Here is a 23,230-nt window from a genome sequence, read left to right on the forward strand (position 1 = left end):
ATAAAACTCAATGCATGTTTAAGATATTAGATAGAGTCTATTTTCTGTATGATACATCCGTGTTCTGTTTAAATTTGAGCATCTGAGAACAAGGGGAGAAAAGCTAGAAACTCGATATATTTGCCATATAATCCCTAGATAAAAGGCAGGACTTAATAGTCAGATACACAGAGTAAACTAAGATTCACCTACCTCAGAAAACAGACTAATTCACTTGAGACAAAGAAAAAAAAAAGATCTACATATTAATATAATAAGTATATAAAGTAAAATTTTAACAGCTCTCTTTAAACTTATTTAAACTTGCTAGATTCAGGACCAGGTTTTTAGAGATTAATATGGTGGGCAGCCTTTAAATCTGCATTTACATATACATTTTTTTAGCATGTACTTGCAAACAAGCATTTGAACACAAGTATGTATGCGTCTCCCAACTCAGCCCTCTGCACATGCACCCACTGCATTCAAACTGAATGCTATAAATACATACTGGTGTCTTAATTACAGCCTTGAGTTTTGGCCTACTGTAATTTTCAGAAGCACAATGCAAGTCCCTGTATCACAGCTCCTACTGCCATGTTGTTTTTGCCACAGTAGTCACAACAATTTCCTCATGGAAGAAAGAGAAAAAGAGTCTCTTAATTTTACACTCTGTCAAACTTTACCCCCATCTGAAAGCTAAGATGGGTATTAGAACTAAATACCCATAATTATATAAATTACCTACAAACATACATCCTTATTACTGAAAAAGTTGAAATTTGAGCTCTGGATCTGAGGTTTATATATTTTATATTTTGCAAGAAAGTATCAGTACAATATTTTTATAGGAGGAGAAGAATCCCAAATTTGAATTAAAATATTATTAATAATGCTACTTATCTACCTATAACTCTTAGTGCTTGAAGCAATAAATAGGAACTCCAGATGATAAAGAGCTTGCTCAGTAAATTTCTGCCAGTCAGAGCACCTTGTCACTTAACACATCTGCCAACAAAACTCCTGCAAAAACCCAAACATGGAAGTAGGTTTACTCCTTTATTAAAGGAATAAACCTTCCTAAATCCAAACTCTGGAGCAAACAAGGAACATTCAAGTCCTGGAATACCAGAGCTAACAGTTCTGCTACTGACTGAGAGACATTTCTCACCTGAGGAAATTTCTATTCCTTACACCCAACATAATTTACCTGATGTCCAGAGAGCAGAAGGCAAAGGCCACCACACTTGTGCTTGTTTCCACTCTGCTGTGCTTGTAAAGTCAGTCTCTAAGTTTTGACTACTCTTTAGTCCTCACTTCTTCTGTGTAAAACCTTCTCTCCTCCTTCCCAGGTTTTGAAGTGCTACATCCCTTACCCCTTTCTCTCTTTTCTGCACCACCATCCACTTTCTTTTGCCACTGTTCTTTTTAAATTTGTGTCCTGAAATGACACTGATATGGAAGGACAGAAGACATGATCAATCTGACTTACGTACTCCGGAACATCATTTATGCTAACAAAGACTTTCTGATTTTTCTTATGATGAAGGATCCACCTGGAGGGCAGACTCCTAGAAACCCTAACTGCACTGTTAGGAAGAGCCACTTCTCTCCCAGCTGCACAATTTCTAGTTTTCCATTTCACCCCAATTGTCTAAACTTATTTTCCAGAGATAACTAGAAAAAAGACTACAAAATTTTACTAGCATTTGTGATCACGACACAGACAGCTATCCTGTAGAGCATGTCTGAAAATTGTGAAAATTACCAGTGGTCAGGGACAGAGTACGTGTAGGAGCAAAGCAATATGAGAAGCTCCTTGAATGGCAAAGAGCAACAGCAGCACTACATCCTTCAGGTCATGCTTCCCAGGACAGATTTAGGTCTGTTTCACATATTCTGTCAAGTATATCATATCACTAGCAAGACATGATATTAAATGCTTAGAGAGTCATAATAAATTCTACCTCTTTCTTCACTTTTCATAGGTCAAAACCTGCATAATCTTATTAATATCACCTTTGTTCTTCATTAATTTCTCTTTTTTTATCTCACTACACAGATCAAAATTAGACTTAATATCTTTCTGAGTCTATAGAGCACATAACTACATGTTTTTACCACTATGAGCACAACTAAAAGAACAAGGTAAACTGAAAAACTGAAAAATTATGAAATCCATTGAAAATTTGGATTTCAGAAGTGCAGGTAACGCAGACTTAAGTAATTTCAATGATATCAATTCCTTTAAAAGTAATAGCAAACATATCACAGAATCAATACAGCTGATTAGACCTCTAAGATTAGCAAGTCCAAACTTTGATCAAACATCACCATACTACACAAACCATAGTACTAAGTGCCATGTCCAGTCATTTCTTGAAAACTTCCAGGGATGGCTATTCCATCACCTCCCTAGCTATTCCATCACCTCCAATTCTTAATCACTCTATCAGTCAAAAAAAATTTTCATTATGTCCAAACTGAACCACCCCCGGCACAGTTTGAGGCCATGTCCTCTTATCCTGTTGCCAATTTCTTGGGAGAAGGGTCCCTCTTCCATATGTGAACAATTTCCTATCCTACTAAAACTGTAAGCATAATATTAATGTCATATAACTCAAATCTCCTTACTGCTGAGAAATGTAAACAGTCAAAACCACATCCCAATCAAAGTAATTATTTTTTCACAGAAATGGAAAAAAAGGTAACACAAAAAACACAATAGTGAGAAGTTACAGAAAGGCCAACAAATTTAATATGCTGCAACCTAAAACCAACCAGCCAGTGTACCCTGTGGTGCCAAACGCCTCCAGGAAGAGGAAGAGCTCTGCAATTTCCATTTGTAACGAAAGATGCTAAAAGCAGCCCTACACCTGCTGACATCATTTCCACCACTGTAACACGTTCAGCATCGCCAGCCAGCGCTGAAGATCAGTGATTTGCATCAGTTCTGCACGAGCTGACAACATAGTGTGCAACACAGGAACAAGGGACAAGGGCACAGACAGACCATGAGGAGCTGAAACTGTTACTAGTCTACACCCTGGCCCCACTGCCAGGTGTGATTTGGCCACTCCAGAAATACCATGTACAAAGCAGCTACTAATTATGCCAGTGTGTCACTCAGACTTTTCTAGGATTTTTGCTCCCCCAGTTTTCTCCTAAGTAGGGAGGAAATTCAAAATTATATCCAAAAATTACCATGAGGATATTCCTCTGTATTCCCCATCATCTGAAAGCATCCTAATTTTTACTTATTAAGTTGAACATCCATCCATGAAGTGGCCAGAATTAGCTGTAAAATCACTAGAAGTCTCTATGCTATAATCACATTAGGAGTTTTAGTATAACCCTACAATGTAAAGTTGCACAGTAATAAGGTTTGTGCCCTAGAATGCAAGACTCAAGGATAGACTATCAACTTCATGGACAAAAATTGCATCAATAAGCACTTTAAAAAATGTCATAAATTTGTCATCACCTGCATTACCATGAAACAAATGCAGAGGTAGCTATCAGAGGCATGCTGACTGCAGAGAAAGATTCATGCAGCCTAAAAAGCAAACGCCCCAGAAAGATTAAGGAAGGGTGGTGATACTCTGAAAAGACCTTCATGAGGTCTATATAAAGACCAGCAAATGTAAATTCAAAGACAAGAGACAAAGTAAAGTACAAAATGATCTACAGGGCTTCTGTAACTGAAACACAGGCATACTTTCTGAAAGTGTGGTATAAAAGAGCAGCAAAATAAAGAACAGGAAGAAAGCCCTTACACTAGAAATGTAGCTGGGTTTGACAAGCACATTTGTCCAAACCATGATATTATCTGTTCAGCATGTAAGGTATGGCTCATCACCTGGAACTGTGACCTTACCTTGGCATGAGCAGGCCCTCTTTCATTCAGAAGCTTATACTGGGGTTGAATTCTATTGAAACGGGCTAACTCATTTACCAGACACATTGGAGTTTTCTCTTTGGGGTTTGCCATGTTATCTTGGAGAGGAGCTGTAAATAAAGAGTCTGTAAAGTTTTTGTGGAGAAATGTTCTCTTCACAACTTCACAAAGCTTTGCAAAAGCAGCATGCTTAAAAAAGGAAATACTTTGGCTAAAACACAACTTTTGCATAATATGCTAAATACAAAGTTGAAATACCATTTATATATTAATCACATGAGACTATGTAGTTCCCAATAACAATTTTGATTACATGCAATTAAAAAAGCCCCAATACAATTTCTTTCCAAAATGTCTTTATGAAAGATGATAGTGCAGGAGAGCATATGCATATTCTATATTTTCTGTATCACCAAAGTTTACTGTCAGAGGTACACTGGTTCCTGGAGTTGACTATTCTTTCAGAACAGTTTTTTCACTCTTTGAAGCAGAAGTGGGTAGCATAAGAGTTATGAGACAAATACAGTAGATGAAACTCTGAGGTCCCCACTTGTTTCTGCCAGCTTCTTCCCAAAGTTTTAGACTTTATCACAATACCGAAGTCACCCTCAGAAACACTTCCATAGAACACCTCCCCCATTAAGGATTTAGTTCTGCTTTCTTTAGACTGCTTCACTTTCTGTGGAGTTTTTGCAATTTATTTGTATTTATCCCTAACACATACACGTTGCCATTTCTTGCTTAAATTGTTAGGACAACACTTCTGCATTTTACACCCAGTTCAGCATAGAAACTACAGCGTTTTTAGGCCACAAAAGAAACACCAAATACTGCCAAGCACTCAGAAGACATTCTGTTCTAGGGAAAAGAAATAAACTTGGAGACCTTCCTGCTCCACTAAAACTTCTCTATAAAAGATACACCGAGAATTTGACAAAGTAGACATGTTCTTTCCTGAACTTTTACATCATTGATCAAAACTTCACTCCAAATCTGAGCTCAATAAAGAAACTAAACAGTTTATTTAGCCAAAACATTTTTCTATGTGGGTTTTCTCCTTTATTTTAATAATCTTTAAGACGAAATTATTATTTTTTTTAAGTTAAAAAGTCATCAAAAAGATTAATTTGAACACCAAAGAAAATAAATCTGGACCAACTTACCTGGTGAGTTTATCAAAGATGCGGAATCCACAAGGCTGGCAGTAGGACTGCTACAGCTGGCAGCCGATTCTGAAATGGATCCATTAATTGAGGATGGCAGGGTCAGTGTATTTGTAGCTGTAACTGGCAGGGGTAGCACCACAGGGGCCATGGTGGGTCCAGACAAGTTTGCTGTAGTCTGCATTTTAACTTGTGCCATTGCCTGTCACTGTAATAAATACATTATTATCAGCAGAGCACTCTGCATTTTGAATGTTCAATGATTACAGTGCTATTAGCAACACTCCTTTTTTGCTCCTGGATCCGGGTCACAAAACTGTCCACAAAAGTCATGCCCCTGCAAACATTACTTCCAAATGGATGCACAGAGCAACAGAGCTCAGAGCCAAAGAACATCCCTGGAGAAGAAACTGCACACCTTGGCTCCAGGTTCTGCTTTTCAATGCTGGGGTCATCCTGCCTGAAATACATCAGGAAGAACTACTATTCTAGAATTAAACTCTAAACAATTATTCTGCAGATGAGATAAGAACTTGCCAATATCTTCAAGAGAGGATGACTTTGCAACCAACTGCCATAGCAAACTTGCAAACTTTTGCCATTGTTTCTCCAGTAAAGTGCACCTTAGAAGTATCAAATAAGGCCACAGGAGAAAATATTTTTTTTCTTTTTTTTCTTTTTTTTTTTTTTCCTGGCCGGGTACTAAACTAGAAAATATGAGGGGGTGGGGAATGGAATACAAACAAGCAAGTAAAAAAAAAACAAAACACCACCAATGATGCAAGTTCTTTAAAAAATCACTGCTTATTCAGTCAACAGGTGGAGTACTTCACTCCTTACATAAATTACTGGCAGAGGTAGCAGATTTCCTGAACTAGCCTTGAACCCAATGGCTAAAACATTTAACTGAAATATGAGGTACTAATTAAAAGAGGTACTAATTACCTCTTTTAATCTGCCCAAATTAGTTTCTTTATTGCCAATACCTGTTCTCAGGCTAGGTCTACATGCATAAACAAACCATGGTCAGGGCACTACTCCATATTACTCACTGAGACTGTGTTCCTTGGCAAAATTCGGGCTACTGGCTGAGAACTCCTGCTGCTGCAAAAACTATGCAAGAGCAGTTTAGGTGCCTGCAGGCATCCCAGGTAATCCACTCAGTTAAGAGAGAAACCAGTCATTGTCAGTCATCTGATATATTTCACTCAGCAGCATGGACACAGACTGTATTATTTGGGGTTCATACACATGAGCTGATCTATACAGAGTGGATAGAGATAAAACCTGTGAGAGCCAACAAGTGGCCTGGGCAACTGGGACTTCTCCCAGCAGCAGCTCTGGTCCTGCTGGCTAAGGCAGAGCAGGGGTTCCTGCTCTCATCCATCACAGGCTTACTACTAAGCTCTTAGCTTCTTCTGCTGGGGTAATTCTCTCTCCCAATCAAAAAAAACCCCAAACAAATCCATTCAACATCTGAGAAACCTTCTAATGGAAGGCTTATTGAAATGAATTACCTACATGAAATTTTTGATCAGTACTTTTTCCCCCTCTCCCCAATCCATTAAAAATATCCAAGTATCTTTACTCAGAGGAACAGTATTGTTGGATTAAGATCCCAAATCACTCATTACACCTTGGAGTACAAGTACTTTAACACAGTTGCACTAGTGTAATGAAAATAATAATTCCTATTACTGTGACTCTGTGCTTTGGAGAAGAGGTTCATACTGGAATGCCATTTTTATTACTGAGAAAAGACACATAACTCATTTACGTCTCTAGAAAGGCAAAAGTAGAAAAAAATTAAAAATTGAGATGCAATCACCTGCCCTTTTCATAAGTATCTTCAGTGAGATACTAATTGTGACAGATTTAAAATATACATAAACACTTAGCTATGTTCAAATACCTCCTGTTCAAAAAAACATGTATTAGATTCATACCGTAAAAATCCTACTATCACTTCACAACAAAGGCCATACAATACAGCAGTACTGTTAGAAAGGCCTAACTTAAAGACTGAGAAGGTGTAGAATTATAGAAGTCTTTGGTGCAGAAATGTCTGCTTCTGACTTTAAATACATTAGTATAAACAAGAATTAATTGAAAAATATTCTTAATTGTAAGCATTAAAGTCAATCATAGCAGAATCAGGCTATATGTCTTAAACATATTTAAAATGAAACCAACATAACATGAAATACCATAAAATGATTGAAGTTCAAGAAACTCACAGTATCTACAGCATTTTATCCTACAAACATGAGTATGAGAAAGGCATCACTCATATGGTACTGCATGAAATACCACAGAACACCTGGTCTTGAGCCCTGCCAGTTGTGAATTACCATTTCAGCTTCCAGTATTTTAAAAGTTTATTCCTCATGAAAGCAGAACTTACTAACAAATAAAATATTATGTTCTACAGTACTGATGTTCTAAAGGGAGAAATTGTGGGAGGGATCCTTTCCTAGTAAGGACAAAACAAGAAAACTCAGTTTAAGAATAGTATTGAGGAACTGCAAAGATGAACAAGATAACGTTTAGGGAAAAAAAGACACTAAAGTACATAGAAAATTCAATTCTGAAATCAGAATTTAACATATTAGGTGCTGGGTTGCTTTTTTTTAACACTGCAGAACTCCTATAAGAAACTGTAACTATTTTGCAAATTAACCTGTATAAGCAAAGATGCCAAGGCTGTAATATAATCGTAGAGATTAACTCTTAAGCAGATGAGATATGGAGATAATAAATTTGTAATCAGTTCTAAAAATCCACTAGTAGAGAGAGAAAACAGAAATAATACAGTTGATACAGCAGTGGCATGTCATTCTCACACTACCAGGCAGCCAATCTTCAACATCATCACAAAAGATGTCAAAAACTCAATGTTCCACCTTTTCTTTACATTTTTTACATATATACACCAGTGTTGTACTGTTTCATAAACAGTGAAGCAAAAATATTTTGGGGCCTCCTAGCCACAAGCACAAACCTAATAAAATACATGGCTACATAAAATGTTTGACTTGGGGGAGGGAGAGATTTCACTAAGCTGGTCAGAGATGAAATGCAGTTATATAATCAAAATATTTTTATATATTCTATGCAGATATTTTTGAAAAAGCTGACATATACAAAAGTGATGGTTCATTTAGGATACTAAGATTGCAATTAGAAAAATCCCCACACCCAATTTCAGGTAGCTACCCAGCTCATATCTAGGAAATTCCTACACCCAAGAGTCTCCAAAGAGGTTTCCCTTCAAGTTCAGCAGTGGTTACAGACACTTGCAGCTTTCAGAGAAAGCTGGACTGCACAGCTGAGCCTCCCAGCTTTGTGCCTTTACTCAGCTGCCATGCCAAAACACAACAGAAATTATATTTCCCAACATTTTAATCACACACATCTATCCAGTCAAAGTCTGCAGGTCACAGTGCTGCTGGTTTTGTAAGGCTACACTGCAGGGCTTATGGTGTCTTATGAGATGCTGCAATGGTTTCTCCTTGTAGTGTCACTCACACAGATGCAATAGAAATGCAATTGCAAACATAAAGGGATGCAAATATACTAGAATTGCATTTTTTGAATTTTACTTCACTTCCCCTTTTGGGCACTTACTACATAGGCAGCTACACAGGTTTCATTAAACAGTTGGCACTGACTTTCTTATTAAACTACCTACAAGCTGTGAATTTCCTGACAAACTAAAAATGACCAAACCAAAACAAACTCACGCCAAAACAACAAAACAAAACTTCTCACATTTTAAAGTGAAAATATTGCTGTAAAATAGTCCATTCATTTTTTTAATATATCAGGAAACACAATGTTGTTGTGAGTTGACCATGTCTGTACACCAGGTGACCACAAAAGCTGCTCTATGGCTTACCACCTCGGCTGAACAGGAGAGGAAAAATATAATTAAACACTTGTGGGTCGAGACAAGTGCATGAAAAGATCACTCACCAATTACTGTCACATGCAGAACAAACTCAACTTGGGGAGATTGACAATAAATTCATTTAATCAAATCAGAGTAGGAAAAGAAGAAATAAAAGCTAAATCTTAAGAACACCTTCCTCCCACCCATTCTTTCTTCTCAGGCTTTAACTTCACTCCTGAATTCCCCATGACTCCAGAGGGAAGGTGAATGGGGGTTACACTCAGTTACCTTCTCCAGAGAGATGGAGAATGGGGGTTACAGTCAGTTCATCACATGTTATCTCTGCCACTCATTCCTGCTAAGGGCAAGACTCTTCATATTCTTCCCCTGCTCCAGCATGGGGTCCCTCCCACAGGCGACAAATTTCTTCAATGTGAGTCCTTCACACAAGCTGCAGGTCTTGGTGAACTGTTCCAGCTTGGAGCCCTTCCACAGGATGGCATCCTTCAGGAACAGAATGCTCCAGTAGGGCCTCCCACAGGGTCACAAGTCATGCCAGTAAATCTGCTCCAGCATGTTTTCCTGTCTCTCTTTATGGGGCCACAGATCCTGTGGGTCTCCTCCATGGCCTGCAGGTGGATCTCTGCTCCACCATGGACCTTTATGGGCTGCAGGGGCATAGGGCTGCCGTGTTTCACCATGGGCAGCACCATGGGCTGCAGAGGAGAGAAGTTTCTGCTCTGGCACCTGGAGCACCTCCTCCCCATTCCTTCTGCACTGAACTTGCTGTTTGCAGAGCTGCTTTTTCACATATTCCTCCTCTCCTCTCCTCTCCTCTCCTCTCCTCTCCTCTCCTCTCCTCTCCTCTCCTCTCCTCTCCTCTCCTCTCCTCTCCTCTCCTCTCCTCTCCTCTCCTCTCCTCTCCTCTCCTCTCCTCTCCTCTCCTCTCCTCTCCTCTCCTCTCCTCTCCTCTCCTCTCCTCTCCTCTCCTCTCCTCTCCTCTCCTCTCCTCTCCTCTCCTCTCCTCTCCGTTGTGCAGCAACTTTTCCTGCTTCTAAATCTGTTATCCCAGAGACACTACCAACAACACTGACGGGCTCAGCCTTGGCTGGCAGCAGATTCATCTCAGAGCCAGCTGGCACTGGCTCCGCTGGACACAATTGAATCTTCTGGCAACTTCTCATGGAAGCCACCCCTGTAGCCTCCGTCACCAAAACCTGGCCATGCAAATCTGCTGCAAAATATTTAGTTACATTTGCAGATGCAGAATACTTCTAAAAATTGTGACTATACTTGTATCATGCTAAAAGCACCATGCAGCATAAATAATTAGTTAACACTTCTTCTGATTATTATTACTTTTTGTATTTTTCTGGAATCACTTTATAACCTTAGATCTTGTGACATAAAATATGAACTGAATGCTCAGGTGAAATGATTCTTGGACTATGTCACAGTAATTGAATAAATAAAGACAGATAAAGTAGATAAAATACCACAAAAGGCAGAAAGCACAGACAATGAGATTTCAAACCAAACAGACTTGTACAATGTGGGAAAATTGAAAAAGCAGTATTAGAAAGAGAAGTTAAATGTACAATAAACAGATAGAGAAACTAATAGTCTGAACAGTCAAAACAGAAGGCTGGACTTCATCTGTGCAGAAAGTGAAAATGCACATATGCAGTAGTCACCACACTTTCACAATGCTCAGTCATACAACCCAGAGTACCAAATTTAATCTGTGCACGAGTACATAATGGTGGCACATACTACATACTTGTGAAGGACTTTACAAATGGAACAACTGAGGGCCAGCCACTGCTGAGCAAGAAAAATTACGTGACATATCTTGTATTTTATATAACCAAGAGTTCTGCTTATACTTTCTGATCAGTGTCCATTTTTCACCACAGTATTACATTAATGATCCCAGATCCTTTTCTACAGAACTGCTACCCAGAAAGCTCTAGGCTGTGCTCTCTTTGTGAAGCTGTTTCCTAGCTAATGAGACTTTGTTCTTGTCTTCCTTGAATTTTGTTACTAAAACCCCAACAAAACAGAAAAAAAAAGACAATCATTTCTTTTCAAGATCACATCAAATTTTAATTCTAATTCCAAAATGTATGCAAGTCTTCTCTAAGCCTGCTTTACAGTATCTCCAATTTAATAAGTGTACTGTTTCATCCACATCATTAATGAAAACATTAAAAGGTACAGGAACAGCAATCCAATAGACTGAAGGCAGTGTCTAAGCACACAGCAAGCATCTCAAGGGTTTTTTCCAGACCAACCCCATTTTGGTTAGAAGCTTGTTAATGTGATTCTTCTGTGAAACTCCCAAGTCACAGAACCCTAGGAGTTCACAGCTTCCTAACTAAGAAGGGTTTGGTTTTAGTCTTAGCTTTAAAATTCCATTAAATGCTCTGTTCTTCTATTATTCTGATATTAATTCTTCTGTTCAGTTACACAAAAGCATACAAAACTGTCTGAAGGTAAAACATATTTCTGGTGTGCCATTTTTCACAATTATGGCAAATATTTATACATTTGTGGACATTATTATAAAAAGTACTAAAGAAGTTCTAAGTGTTATGCAATTTCTTTTTACTGTGTTATATCTAGTAGCTTATTTGGGTTTGACAAAAACCACACAGCTCTGGATTACCTTCAGAGCAGCCTAATTAGAACTTCTGTCTTCTAATATCAAGTAACTAAATGGCCACACAGTAGCAGTTTAGCAAGAGTATGATTTAAAGCAACAATCAGCAGATGATTATCCAGACTTATTTGCAAAATTAATCTTATTTATACATTTTAAATAACAAAAAAATGAAACACTAGGCGTGAAATTGTACAGGGTTTCTCTATTTGTTAAAATATATATGTATTTTTCTGTATTACTGCTGGTCCCCCATTTGTTCTTCCCATTTGCTCCTCCATCAATTTCATAGCTTTTTGCCTTATCAGGAGTGGTTTGCTAACAGCCAAACTGATCTAATGACTTGCTGCCATAGCAAGGGACAATCCCATGTCCTCTCCTCCCTGCAGCAAAAAGCCAACACTTTCTGTCCATCTCACTGAACCAGTTTACGAGGCAGGTAAGGAGAAAGATCAGAGGAGCATCTGACCTGCACAAAGAGGGCCACAAACTCCTGACCTGGAGTGGTGCAAGGAATTAGCCCTTTCAGCTCCTGCTAATCAGCTTAGCTTTGCTGTCAAGCTGTACACTGAAGTTCATCTCCTTCACACTGTTCCTCACAAAGGCCGTGATCTCATCCCTGATGATTACATCTTCAGAAACCTGTGGCCTGGTTTCTTTTCTTTTACTGTGCTTTACACTAGAGAACCTTAGTTTCAATGAATGTATGAACATAGCTACCACCTAATTAACAGCTAAGTAATACACAACAGCAAGTAAAGTGATGCCTTAAAAGCATATTACTTTGCAGAAGTATAAGATGGGTGGGGGAGAAATCAATAACTGTTTCATTTTCATTGTTTTGGTAAGATATTTTACAAGCAAAGGAAGTGACACAGACTATGAGGTTCTAATACCCAAAATTTAAGGAGCTGCAAGGCTTACAAAAAAGTTTCCCTTATTGCTCAGTGTTAAACCTGGTCCCTGAAGACAAAATACCACAGTTTCTTACAATTTGTTTCTTCTGCTCTTGGACTGGAGCAGAAAAGAGTTGTAGATAAAGCCCCCAGGAAGGCAAGGAAAGGCCAGGCAGCTGCAGTGAACAGCAGGTCACAGCATCGAATCCTACCACACTTTCAGATATTATCACCCACGGAGGACTATCCTTTGCCAACTCTCGTGTACAATCAATAAGAACCTTCCTGAGGAAATGAAGGAAAGTATTTTTGAAAGAAAACATCAAGTAGGAAACATGAACTGACTGTAATGCCCATTCCCTGTCTCCCTGTGCTGCTGGGGGAGAATGTAGAGCTGGGAAAGAGGGAGGGGCAGGAAGAAGGTAGTTTTAAGGTTTTATTTCACTTCTCATTATCCTGCTCTGATCTTGTTAGTAATAAATTCAATTAATATCTCTAATTTGAGTCTGTTTTGCCCATTATGGTATTTGGTGAGTGATCTCTCCTGGTCCTTATCTTAACTCATAAACCTTTCACTATATTTCCTCTCCCCAGTCCAGCTGTGGAGGAAAGTGAGAGAGTGGCTTTGATGGGTGCCTGATATCCAGCCAGGGTGAACCCACTAGAGTCTTTTAAAGACCCAATACACAATGCCAGCTGAGGTGTTCTGAGACACCACATTTGGATACCTGCCTACTCCACAGCAGCTGCTTCAGGAAGCAGACATTCTGTGTGAAGATTCATGCCACATCTGACACGGCATGTGGCAGGCAGTTCAGAGAAACTCTGACATGAAGAGGCAATGAAATGGCAATAATGTGTGTGTTTAAAGAAATCTATTACACCAGTCATCAGTACAGCCAGGAGAGCCAGGGAGTTATTCAAGGCGATCAACAAGTAGGCTTCTAATTTAGGATTAGCTAACCACACAGCTGAGTGGCAGCTGAGAAGCAGACAGGGTAACTTAGTGTCTCAAACTGCACAAGATGCCAAAATACAGGCAACTGAATCCCACCCAAAGTCTACTGCCAAACTTGTCTTCAACAAGTAAGTGATCATGGATGTTACTAAAACTAACAGACACAATTACAGAAGTAAATAAGCTCCCTTGCAGAGACATGTCTTTTTGTAAAGAAGGATGGAAAATGCAGGGGTTAGGGCACTGACTGCAATTGTGCACATTTGCATGAGCAAGAGTATAAAAACTTGTAACAAGAAACTTAACAGAAAGTGGAGCATACTGACAGGCAGGAATGCAACTCTTCCCTTGCTCCCCTGGCAACAGCGAGGCTGACATGAAAAAGCTGAGAAAAGAGCAACTCAGGCCACAGTGCATCTTACTGTGGACAGCAAAACTAATGACCCCAGACTGTACATGTGGCTAATTTTCTTTTCTAACAGAGAAATCAGTCAGGTCCTGCACATACTAGTCTTGCCACTCAAAGACTCAAGGAGAGACTTCATAGACAGACATCCTAACAGAGATCCTAAGTAGAGAAACTTTACTAATATTAATCTGAAAAAATGATGGAAAAAAGGATTGCTATTTTGTATTAAAATGGTAAGGGACATCAATAACATTATCAACTTGAAGATTCTAATGCCAGAAGAAAACTAAAAGAAAGAGAAAGCCAACCTGTTGCAACAGAAACTGTTTGGCATCTCAAAACATTTCAACCTGTTTATACCCAAAGCCCAAGGGGGAAAATCAGTCTGGTTTATATAAATGTTTGTTGCATTGAGATAATCTCATCAGAAAGTCTATCTCAATTTATTGTTCCTGTCCAGAAAACAGAGAAGATGGTATAAAAGCCATGGAAATTTCCAACAGCCAGTACAAGCTAACTCAGTTCTCACAGTGCCACAAATTTTAAGCTCAGAAAAGACTTTGAACCATCCAGACAATATTGGTTCAGACACAGCCATCAGTTTGACCCAGCCAAGATACCCTGAATTACTACAGGGAAGAAAATGTGAAACTCCTTCATGAAATAGCAAGGTGATCATCAGAGCATTCTTTGTGGGAGGCCTTCCTCATCCAAAACTCATAATGGTTTGAGGTAGATCCCAACACTTAGCTTACAGGTAGCTATAATGCCTTACAGATCAGAGGCAGGACACACACCCTACCCAGTACTAGAGGTAATATCCTTTTTACATTTGCTTCCTGCACCTGAAAGCAAGCACTAACCCAAACACAAGAGCTGGCCATCCAGTATTGTAACTCTTCAGCTCCCTCCCTTACCATGACAATAAACTATTTATGATTTCTTGAAAACTGGAAACTTGTATCTCCCCCAAACACTCTGTGATACATAGTCATATCCGTAACAATTTTTAAAAGATGAAGTGGTCATCCTACCATCTTACTCCAGATACAGGTAACTCACATTCACCTTATGTTAAACAAAAATGAGTTAGTCAGCTTTCCTGAAGAAATATAGCTGAATAGAAGGGAAGCCTAAGCCAGCAGTTTAACAATCAATAATCAGCTTAAAAGTGGAGAAAGGGATTAAGTAAATGAAAAAACATGACTCAAACTTGACACTCAGAGGTCACAGACTTGTTTACATCAAAGCTGTAATTGGTTCCTTATTTCTGATATTGGAGTCTAATGTGAGGTGCTTCCAAGAATCTAGTTTCTGATTTAATTAGTAATTTGAAATTTCTCTCCTATATATTTCCAAAAGCTGCACTTTTTTTCCTATTTGTGGTAACAAGTAGTAGTTACATTCCTAAAATCTCCAGTAAGCTTTGACTGATTTTAAATTACAACATACTCTTACTTTAAGTAAAACATCCCTCCAACTGTTACTTTGCTCTGAAGCAGGCAAAAATTACTTCTTGACTTCAATTGCATTGACTTAAAATTGCATTTTATTAATAGAATTCAGAAAATCATCTCAGTTTTCCTTCATTGCCTGTGACAAACTACTCCCATATAATGTGAAGTAGCACATTTGGTGAAGTAGCAGAAACATGTCCTTTTCTTTGAAATGAAGTTACAGCTCCTGCCATACTGTGGTCTGCTGGCTATAATTAACAGCTACAAGATCCTCAGAGAAGGTGGTTTCAGTGGACTAAGCAACAGGTGTTGCACTCTATTGTTGGAAGCAGATAGAATTCTGCTTTGTGTGCCTTTTTTTGTTCTCCATGAGTGTATTTAAACAAAATCACTGTATTTGACAGCTAAAGTGATGAGTGCCCACACTGAAGTCTCATACAGCTTCCAAGAAGTTGGAGCTCCCCGAAACAGCTGGGGTCAAATTGCCACCTTCTGTTCCTGAAACATTCCTGGAGTTCCCCCTACTCTCAACTCTTCCCTAGACAGTTTTTTAATTGCTTGGATATAAGATAATGTGGACATAGAGTTCATACAGAGACTAGCTCCCTGCTCACTGGGGACAGGACCGGGACTCTGCTCACAGGCACAGAGTACCTGTGAGATCAGGGGTCCCACACTGATTTGACAGAGCTTCCCTCCTATTGCAAGTGCAGCTTTCCTCAGTCAATGAATTAAGGTAAAATAATTCCTGAGTATTGGATTGGGCTTACCAAATCTCTGACTGAAGATAAGCACAAAATCTAAGTTTTCAACTGGAGAAAATTAAGTTTAAAGATGCTGTGTTTGGGGGCAAGGTCATAATCACTGCTAAACATTAGCTGAACATGAAAAACCTGCCACAAATTCAGCTGCAGCACAGAGGCTACACACGACTGGCAGGATAGCAAAATGTTATTTCTGGAGTTGAATCAGCAAGGATGATACTAAAGTAACAACAAACAACAGAAAGGAAGAATGCTGGTAAAAAGACATTTGTTTCAAATTGAGCACACTGTGAGGGCACAGAACCAGCATAACAAAACCAGGCTTTTTCCTCCAACTTATGTACTAGTGTTTAGGAACATTAAGTAGGATACACCATAAAATAGCAAATAAGAGACCTTCATCTATACAGCTGATGATTCAGAATAACTCGTTTCCCCAGACCAAAGGAAGTTATAAACGTAACCACTACAAGGAAAAAATGTAAACAAACTGAATTAAAATTTGGAATTGTCTCAAGTATTTTTATGCAGATAAAGTCAGAAATAAAACAAAGAATAACACTGGCTCAAAGTGCAAGCTAGTGCACTGGTAACATGAAATGATTCGAAATACTAGGAAAGAGTACCTGGAATTAAGCAAAGGCAAAAAAAAGAAGATTGTGTTTATTAGGAATGGGAATGCTGTAACATCACAGACTCACGACCACCTAGAGGATGGATGGATGGGTGGATCATGCTCAGAGCTGCCCTTCAAAGGAATGTCTTTCTTACCACTGATTGTACTTTCAGGACTCCAGGGCCATTAGACTCAGCAGGGTAAAGTTAGCTTTTATGACTGGAACCACCCTAAACTAGCATAAAAGAACAAACTTGCTTTTGAACTTGCACGGAGCTAACACTTCTGTTCACTACTAAGACTCGTACTCCTTCCCTTCCAAATCAAAATCAAATTAAAAAAGAGTACTTCAAAAGGGAAACAGGACCCAATTTTCTAGGATCTCCAAAAGAACATGTGCTGTTAGGCTACAAACATATGCCTAATACAGTCTAACCCCCTGCAAAAATGGATGTTCCTTGTTAACAAAGGGTTGTGCTCCTAGCCCAAGGGTCAACCAAAGTCTGTCTAGGTTGCAATGACACACAGCAGAATCTGAGGTAGAAGTGCTGACCCCAGAGGTGTGGAGCAGATCTACAATCCAGCACAACAGCAAAGACACCACAGTCAAAAAACAGAGCAGGCCCTGGAAATAGAACTGCCTCAGCTAACCCTGTTCACCTGCAGTGCTCTGTCCTGTCCTGTCTTGGGATGTATCAGGTTTATCTGTGTGATGGTACCTATGTCTCCCATGCTCCTGTCAGCTATGAGATACCTGAGCAGAGGTCAACAGTACCAATATTCACAATGACAGCAAATAAAATCACTTTTTGGTGTTAATGTCAAAATTCCAAGTGAGCATAGGATTGGCTTAAAAACCTTGAAAAGATTCCGGTTACTACTGTGTCCAAGAAAAGAAACAATTTCAAATCCAGGACGGGGAACCTTATGTTTACATTTCTTTCAAAATACTTCAAAAACATTTAATAACTTAAGTTTCACCAGCTACAGTAGCTTGCCCTCGTGCCTACTGTAACCTATGAGTGTTACAAAGTATCTCGAGGCTCAGACTGCACTGAGATTTGAGGAGAACCAAGGAGATAAAAGTTTTCCAGGTACCTTAATGGCACCCTGGGAAGGGAAAAGGCCTCCAAAGCTACCTCCTCTGGTGAACTGCCACTGACAGTAATTTGTGAAATGGCCAGCTTCAGAAGAACCTTGTAATGTAACAGCTGAAGAATTTAATCAAATATTAAATTCTTCTCATGGGACTTAGCAAATGGTTGCCTGGAAGTCCAGATCCAGAACATCCTCATGAACGGCAACTCTGCCAAGTCCGTGGAAAACTGATCCAGTCCTGGCATCCTCAGCCAGTTTTCAGTTGCTTAAGGCTCTAAGCAACAAAAACTGGCCAGATGAAAAGAGGTGCAGAAACAATGATGTGGGCCACTCTCCCTTCTGAAGAGGTCAAACCCCATCCCTAACCCAGTGGATTCAGCTAAGAGAGAATGCTGAGATGTCTCTGAAAAAACAGGGAGCTTTAACTGACTCCTGATCCAGGACAAGCTTCTCATTCCTTTTCACAAAGATGAGCCAGCCATAGCTGCCATCCAGGAGCTGGACACACATTTAATACAAGACTAGTAAGTGTCTTGGACTGAATTCTCAGAGGGTCAGAAAGGTTTTCAAGAAAAATCCCTCTGGAATAATTCATTACAATTCCCAGGCCCCAAACAGGTACAAAAGGAATGTTTCTTGGGTATATACTCTTGAGCAAAATACCCCCTTGAATGGACATTGTCTTCACAGATGGAACACTATTCAAAGCAGGCTGGTTTTAATACTATTATACCCAAACCTGCAACAAAAAGCAGAGAAAATATTTTCCACAGTGTGGAAAGAAAAAAGCAACATTGTATCCAGGACTGAAGAAGGACCAGCAGAAGAGGGAAAAGTTAAACAAACATATGAACTAATACTTAACTGAAATTTTAGATTGCTTCTTGTTCTTACTTTGTCTAACAAAGCCAAAGCTGCTACAGAGTGTTAATTCATGATTTTGTTTGTATCAGAACAACTGGGTATGCTTCTAAGTGATCCAACATTGCCCTCTACCAGGCCTACATTTCCACCCTGGGAACAACATTCCTTCAAAATGTATCAGTTGCATGGATGTGTTATCTGTGCGACATGGAAAAAGTTCTCTATCACTTGCAGACAGTTACTTATCCAGACAATTCCAGTTACTGATATCAATCTGCACATTTAGTACACTGATATTTCCTTATATTTGATTAACACTGCTTTTTTAAACTGGGGTCATTGTAGGAAAAACTGGGAACTACAAACACCTAACAGGTGCAAAAAAAAAGCAGTAGCAATAAAAATTAGGTTACTCATCTCTTTTCTTGATCCAACAGGTGACCATTTTCATTGCAAGAAACTTTTCAAGAAAATCTGATCTCCTAGACTCAAAAAGCATTTCCTTTAGCCTGGAGGCAAAACAGCCTCCTCAAAGCTGGCTTGCAGTGAAACTGGAAGTGGAACCACCGTGATCCTTTGGAAGTTTTCAGAAGATGAGACTGTAAACATACCCTTAAGTGAGCATGTGCTACTATGGTAAAAAGCTTAGTAAGCTAATTTCTCCCAGAATCTAAGGACTGGAGGTTAACTCACTTGATATAATAATTGGCTGCTGGTTATAACCAGGTTTGGGACACCAACAGGGATCTGAGCTCAAAGCCTGAGCTCTAACCAGTCTAAAAAGTCCTCCCTCCCATCATTTTAATGGTGACTAAATCATAAGATTATGGGGATACAGAAGCATAGTGGAGTCACAATATTAGTAATTAAATATGAAAAAAGTGCTATTTACCAGGAAAAATTTAAATTTCATAATTTGATTTTATTTGGTTAAATAGAAATAAATTTGCAACATTCTAGTGATGTACTGTATAGATGTATAGTTGACTAAAGCAAATGCAAAGATGGAATATGGCACAGTATGACATATTTCATTAATGGGAAACACTCCAAAAACTACCAGTTTAACAAAAAAGACCCACAAAACAAAACCAAAACCACAAAACACTTGCCCTTGAGATGAAGTATGAACAATCTTTAGCAGTTACAGACATAGATGTGACTTTAGTGTTACACTACCACAGATGGCTTTTCAAAATTCATTTTTACATTAGGAGTTGTGACAAGCAATGTTTTATTCTAAATATTTTTCCAGAGCAGTGCCTGAGAAGACATCCCTCAAATTCTTGTGGAACTCTTGATCCTTTACTGCAAACACACTTTGGATAATGGCAATTGTGACTCACTGCTGACAATGAGCAGACCCCCTAAATGCAGAGCCCTTGACTTTTTATATACATATAAATTATATATGTGTGTTAACTACACTACACATAGATTCTATTTCCTCTCTTCACAGAGTTTGTTATGCGCTCCCACCAATTCCATTCCCCCTCATTTACTATCCTTTCCTTCCTGAGCAAAACTGCCAGCCCAATTCCCTGAGCTGCCTCCACAGGACCCTGCATTGTGCTCTTTACGTCCCTCAACCAAAAGGAACCCCCTGTCTTTCTTTCTCTTCTTTTCAGAGGAGAGAAAATTCAAGAACTATTGTGAAAAATACAGGCTATGAGTGATCCAAAGATTATAAATACAAAACAATAAGTTCTGGTAAAAGACAGGTCTCTTTTCCTATAGATTTTGCTGTTGGTCATAGGAAATAAATGTAAGCAGTGGAAGGAAAAGTGAAGCTCTGGTGGCTCATTAACAGAAGTTATGTTGTTTCACTTATCCTGAAAAAATGCAGTTTTAGGTCCTTCCCCAGTACATCAGTGATACCTGCATGAGGAAATAGATACTTTGCACCCCAATCAGAAAAAAATCTGTGCCCATATCTGTCAAATAAGTGCCCAAAAAATGGCACTAAAACCCACACATTCCTTTATAAGATTAGCTCTCCAATGGAATAATACCATAAGAAGATGTATTTTGAGGTGAGGGACTGGACATAATTGATGGGAGTATTTCAGTGTTTTCAAAGACTAACAAATCAATAGCCACATATTTTGGGCAGGTCAAAACAAACTGTCTAGATAGAGCATGACAGGTGCATCTTTCCTAATGGCTAGAGACCCAGTCTTGGAATAGGAGGATCTGCTTCACTATGGCTTGTTGCCTAACCTTCCCAAGGTCATTTGTCATGACACTTTACAAATAAAACACATAGTATTTGATTCACTTCCTACATTCACACCAGTGTAAACCAGAGTTAGAGTGAAGTTTACAAAGCTGTGGAGGAAAATCTAACCTTTGCCCTCAAAGAAGAGGCTGATGGTGTTAAATGTTTATTTACACTTGGTCGAGTCATTAAAACACCTCTGATCAGGTTCTTCTGCAAGTAAAATGAAAAAGTTTCTACATAATCTACTATCTTAAATCAGAATTTAAGATGAGTCAAATTTATTGTTATTTTTATGTAATTCTTGGGAAACAAGGTAGGTTGAGCTGGCAAAAACATACGTAAAGACTTTGGCCTCCAGGCCGAGCAGAACCCAAGCTGAGTAACATGGCTGAAAAGTTGTCTGCAAAGAAAAGAAAATCTGAACTGTCCTTTCACCTCAAAAGCTACAAACAAGCAGGCAGCCTCAGTCCTGTTCCTTGCTAGCAGCAATACGAATCTTCGCAAAGACTTGCAGGAGCAGAAATCTCTCTCTGAGTTTTTTTAGGTCAAAGCTAAGGTTCAGCAGCTGGAAATCAGTACTGGAAATCTTACACTGCTGCTGACTTTCTAGAAAAAAAAAAGAGATTTCATTCAGAAATCTGGCAGCCTGGCACTGTTTATATAAGCAGCAATGTCACAACAAAGCCCATACAGAACCTCCTCGTAGTTAGCAAATGGCTTAAATGCATTAGTATTACTTCACTGGTGTAGACTGCTAACCTGGAATTGCCACACAACCTAGCATGACCTTACTCCTGAGCAGCTCGATGCCACTGGTAAGCACAAGTGAGATACACCAATGTGTGCTCCCTGACAGAAGCACAGCTCAACCATCCTGTGTTATGGCAGAGCAAACAGCCTTCCTTGCGCCTTGCAACACTGCAGTTACTCATACACATCCCTCAGTACTGTTCAAGGCAGTATTGCATGCAAGGAGAGGGGCTACAACAGCAGCACTCTATCTACTCTTTTGTACAGCATAAACTTTTTTTTAGTACCATGGTAGTTGCACAGGGAGCATTCCAAACGTGGCTTGAGAAGCTTACGTCTTGGTATTCGCAGAAACAGCTTGCTGGCCGTAAGGCAACACCAGCCAGATACACTGCAGGGTAATTTTTTGCTTGGGTATCACTGACTTGTCAGGTGGGACCCTGAGCACTACAAGGCAAACAGCTTTGCTGCAGGATTCACCCTCACAGATAAGCCCAAGCAGCCCACACTTCTCCATGAGGGCATGGCTGTGACTTCCAGGCCTGGATGCAATCAAGATGTACTTTTTCCTACCAGACACCTGAACAGCGGGGAAATGTCACCCAGCCCATGAGAAGCCAGGACTAGGCAACTTTACAGCAGTGTATCTCTGGGTCCCACCTCAACGACGTTCCCCAAACCCTCGTGCTGGGCGAGGGCCGGTAAACGGCTCTGCCCATCGCTGGAAGAGATGCCGACATCCATTTTGGGAGTGGGAGAGCCCAGCACTGATGGCAAAGTTTGGGGCCCTGTCCGAAGTTTGGGGGCAGCGCAAGAGATGCACAGAGAGGGCTGACCAGCACACCCGCACAAACGCACGGCGGCTGAGCTGCGAGGTCCGCGCCGCGGACCGGCCGAGCCGTGCCGGGCGCCCCTCGCCCGCCGGCGGCGGAGCGGCCACTGTGCGCCCCCGAGGCCGCGCACCGCGACAGGCCCGGGCGGGACGTGGGACGAGGAGCAAGTTCGGGTCGCACAGAACTCCTTCCCAGGGATTGGGACAGGGCAGGCCCGGCGTGGTCCCGGCCGAGCTCGGCCCCGCCGCACGGCCCGGCCTCGGCCCGGCCTTGGCACAGCGACCGCCGCCGGCAGCCGGATCCGTGTGCGGGGAGCAGCGGGGAGCAGTGGAGGGGATCCAGAGGGGGCTTCCCCGGCCCCCGGGGATGGCAGCGCTGCCCACCTGCGCCCCCGCCCGCCTCCTGCGCCCCTCGCCGGGCGGGCGGCTGGCGGCGGACGGGGCCCCGCGGTGGATGGCGGGGTCGGCGCCGCCGCCCCCCGCCGGAGCGGAGCGGGCCGGCGGCGCCGTGGCGCAGCAGCGCCCGCACGGCCCCGGGGAGGCGGGGGGCGCCGGGAGAGCCCGCGCCCGGGAGCCGCCGCGGCGGCGGGAGGAGCGGGAAGCCGGGACGGAGACTAGGACATCGCGGCTGAAGCCGCCCCCTTCCCTCCCTCCCGGTTACCTGCTTCCCGGGGACACTTTGGAGACGCCTCCAACATCGGCAAACACTAAAGAGAACTGACCCCGCCGCCGCGGCGGCCGCCGCCGGCCCCAACCACTGCGCCCCCCCCC

At 40.8% G+C, this 23,230-nt stretch overlaps 1 protein-coding gene across 9 annotated transcripts in view; it reads right to left on the minus strand.

Moving 5' to 3' along the window:
• The window catches only part of STAU2 (staufen double-stranded RNA binding protein 2), a 169,196-nt gene extending 145,966 nt beyond the window's left edge, over positions 1–23,230 (minus strand). For 3 of the 9 annotated variants that reach the window (XR_010347730.1, XM_064389317.1, XM_064389301.1), the window contains exons 1-3: positions 23,121–23,230; positions 5,041–5,248; positions 3,857–3,987 (exon numbers count right to left, since the gene is read on the minus strand). Coding sequence is in view for 7 of the 9 variants with exons in the window: in XM_064389317.1 (XP_064245387.1) it covers positions 3,857–3,987; positions 5,041–5,239 (330 nt within the window). In the remaining 2 variants the exon portion in view is untranslated. The other 6 variants (XM_064389309.1, XM_064389275.1, XM_064389302.1 and 3 more) reach the window with 4 other exon arrangements.

This window comes from Passer domesticus, chromosome 1, assembly GCF_036417665.1.
Source record: "Passer domesticus isolate bPasDom1 chromosome 1, bPasDom1.hap1, whole genome shotgun sequence".
NCBI lineage: Eukaryota > Metazoa > Chordata > Aves > Passeriformes > Passeridae > Passer > Passer domesticus.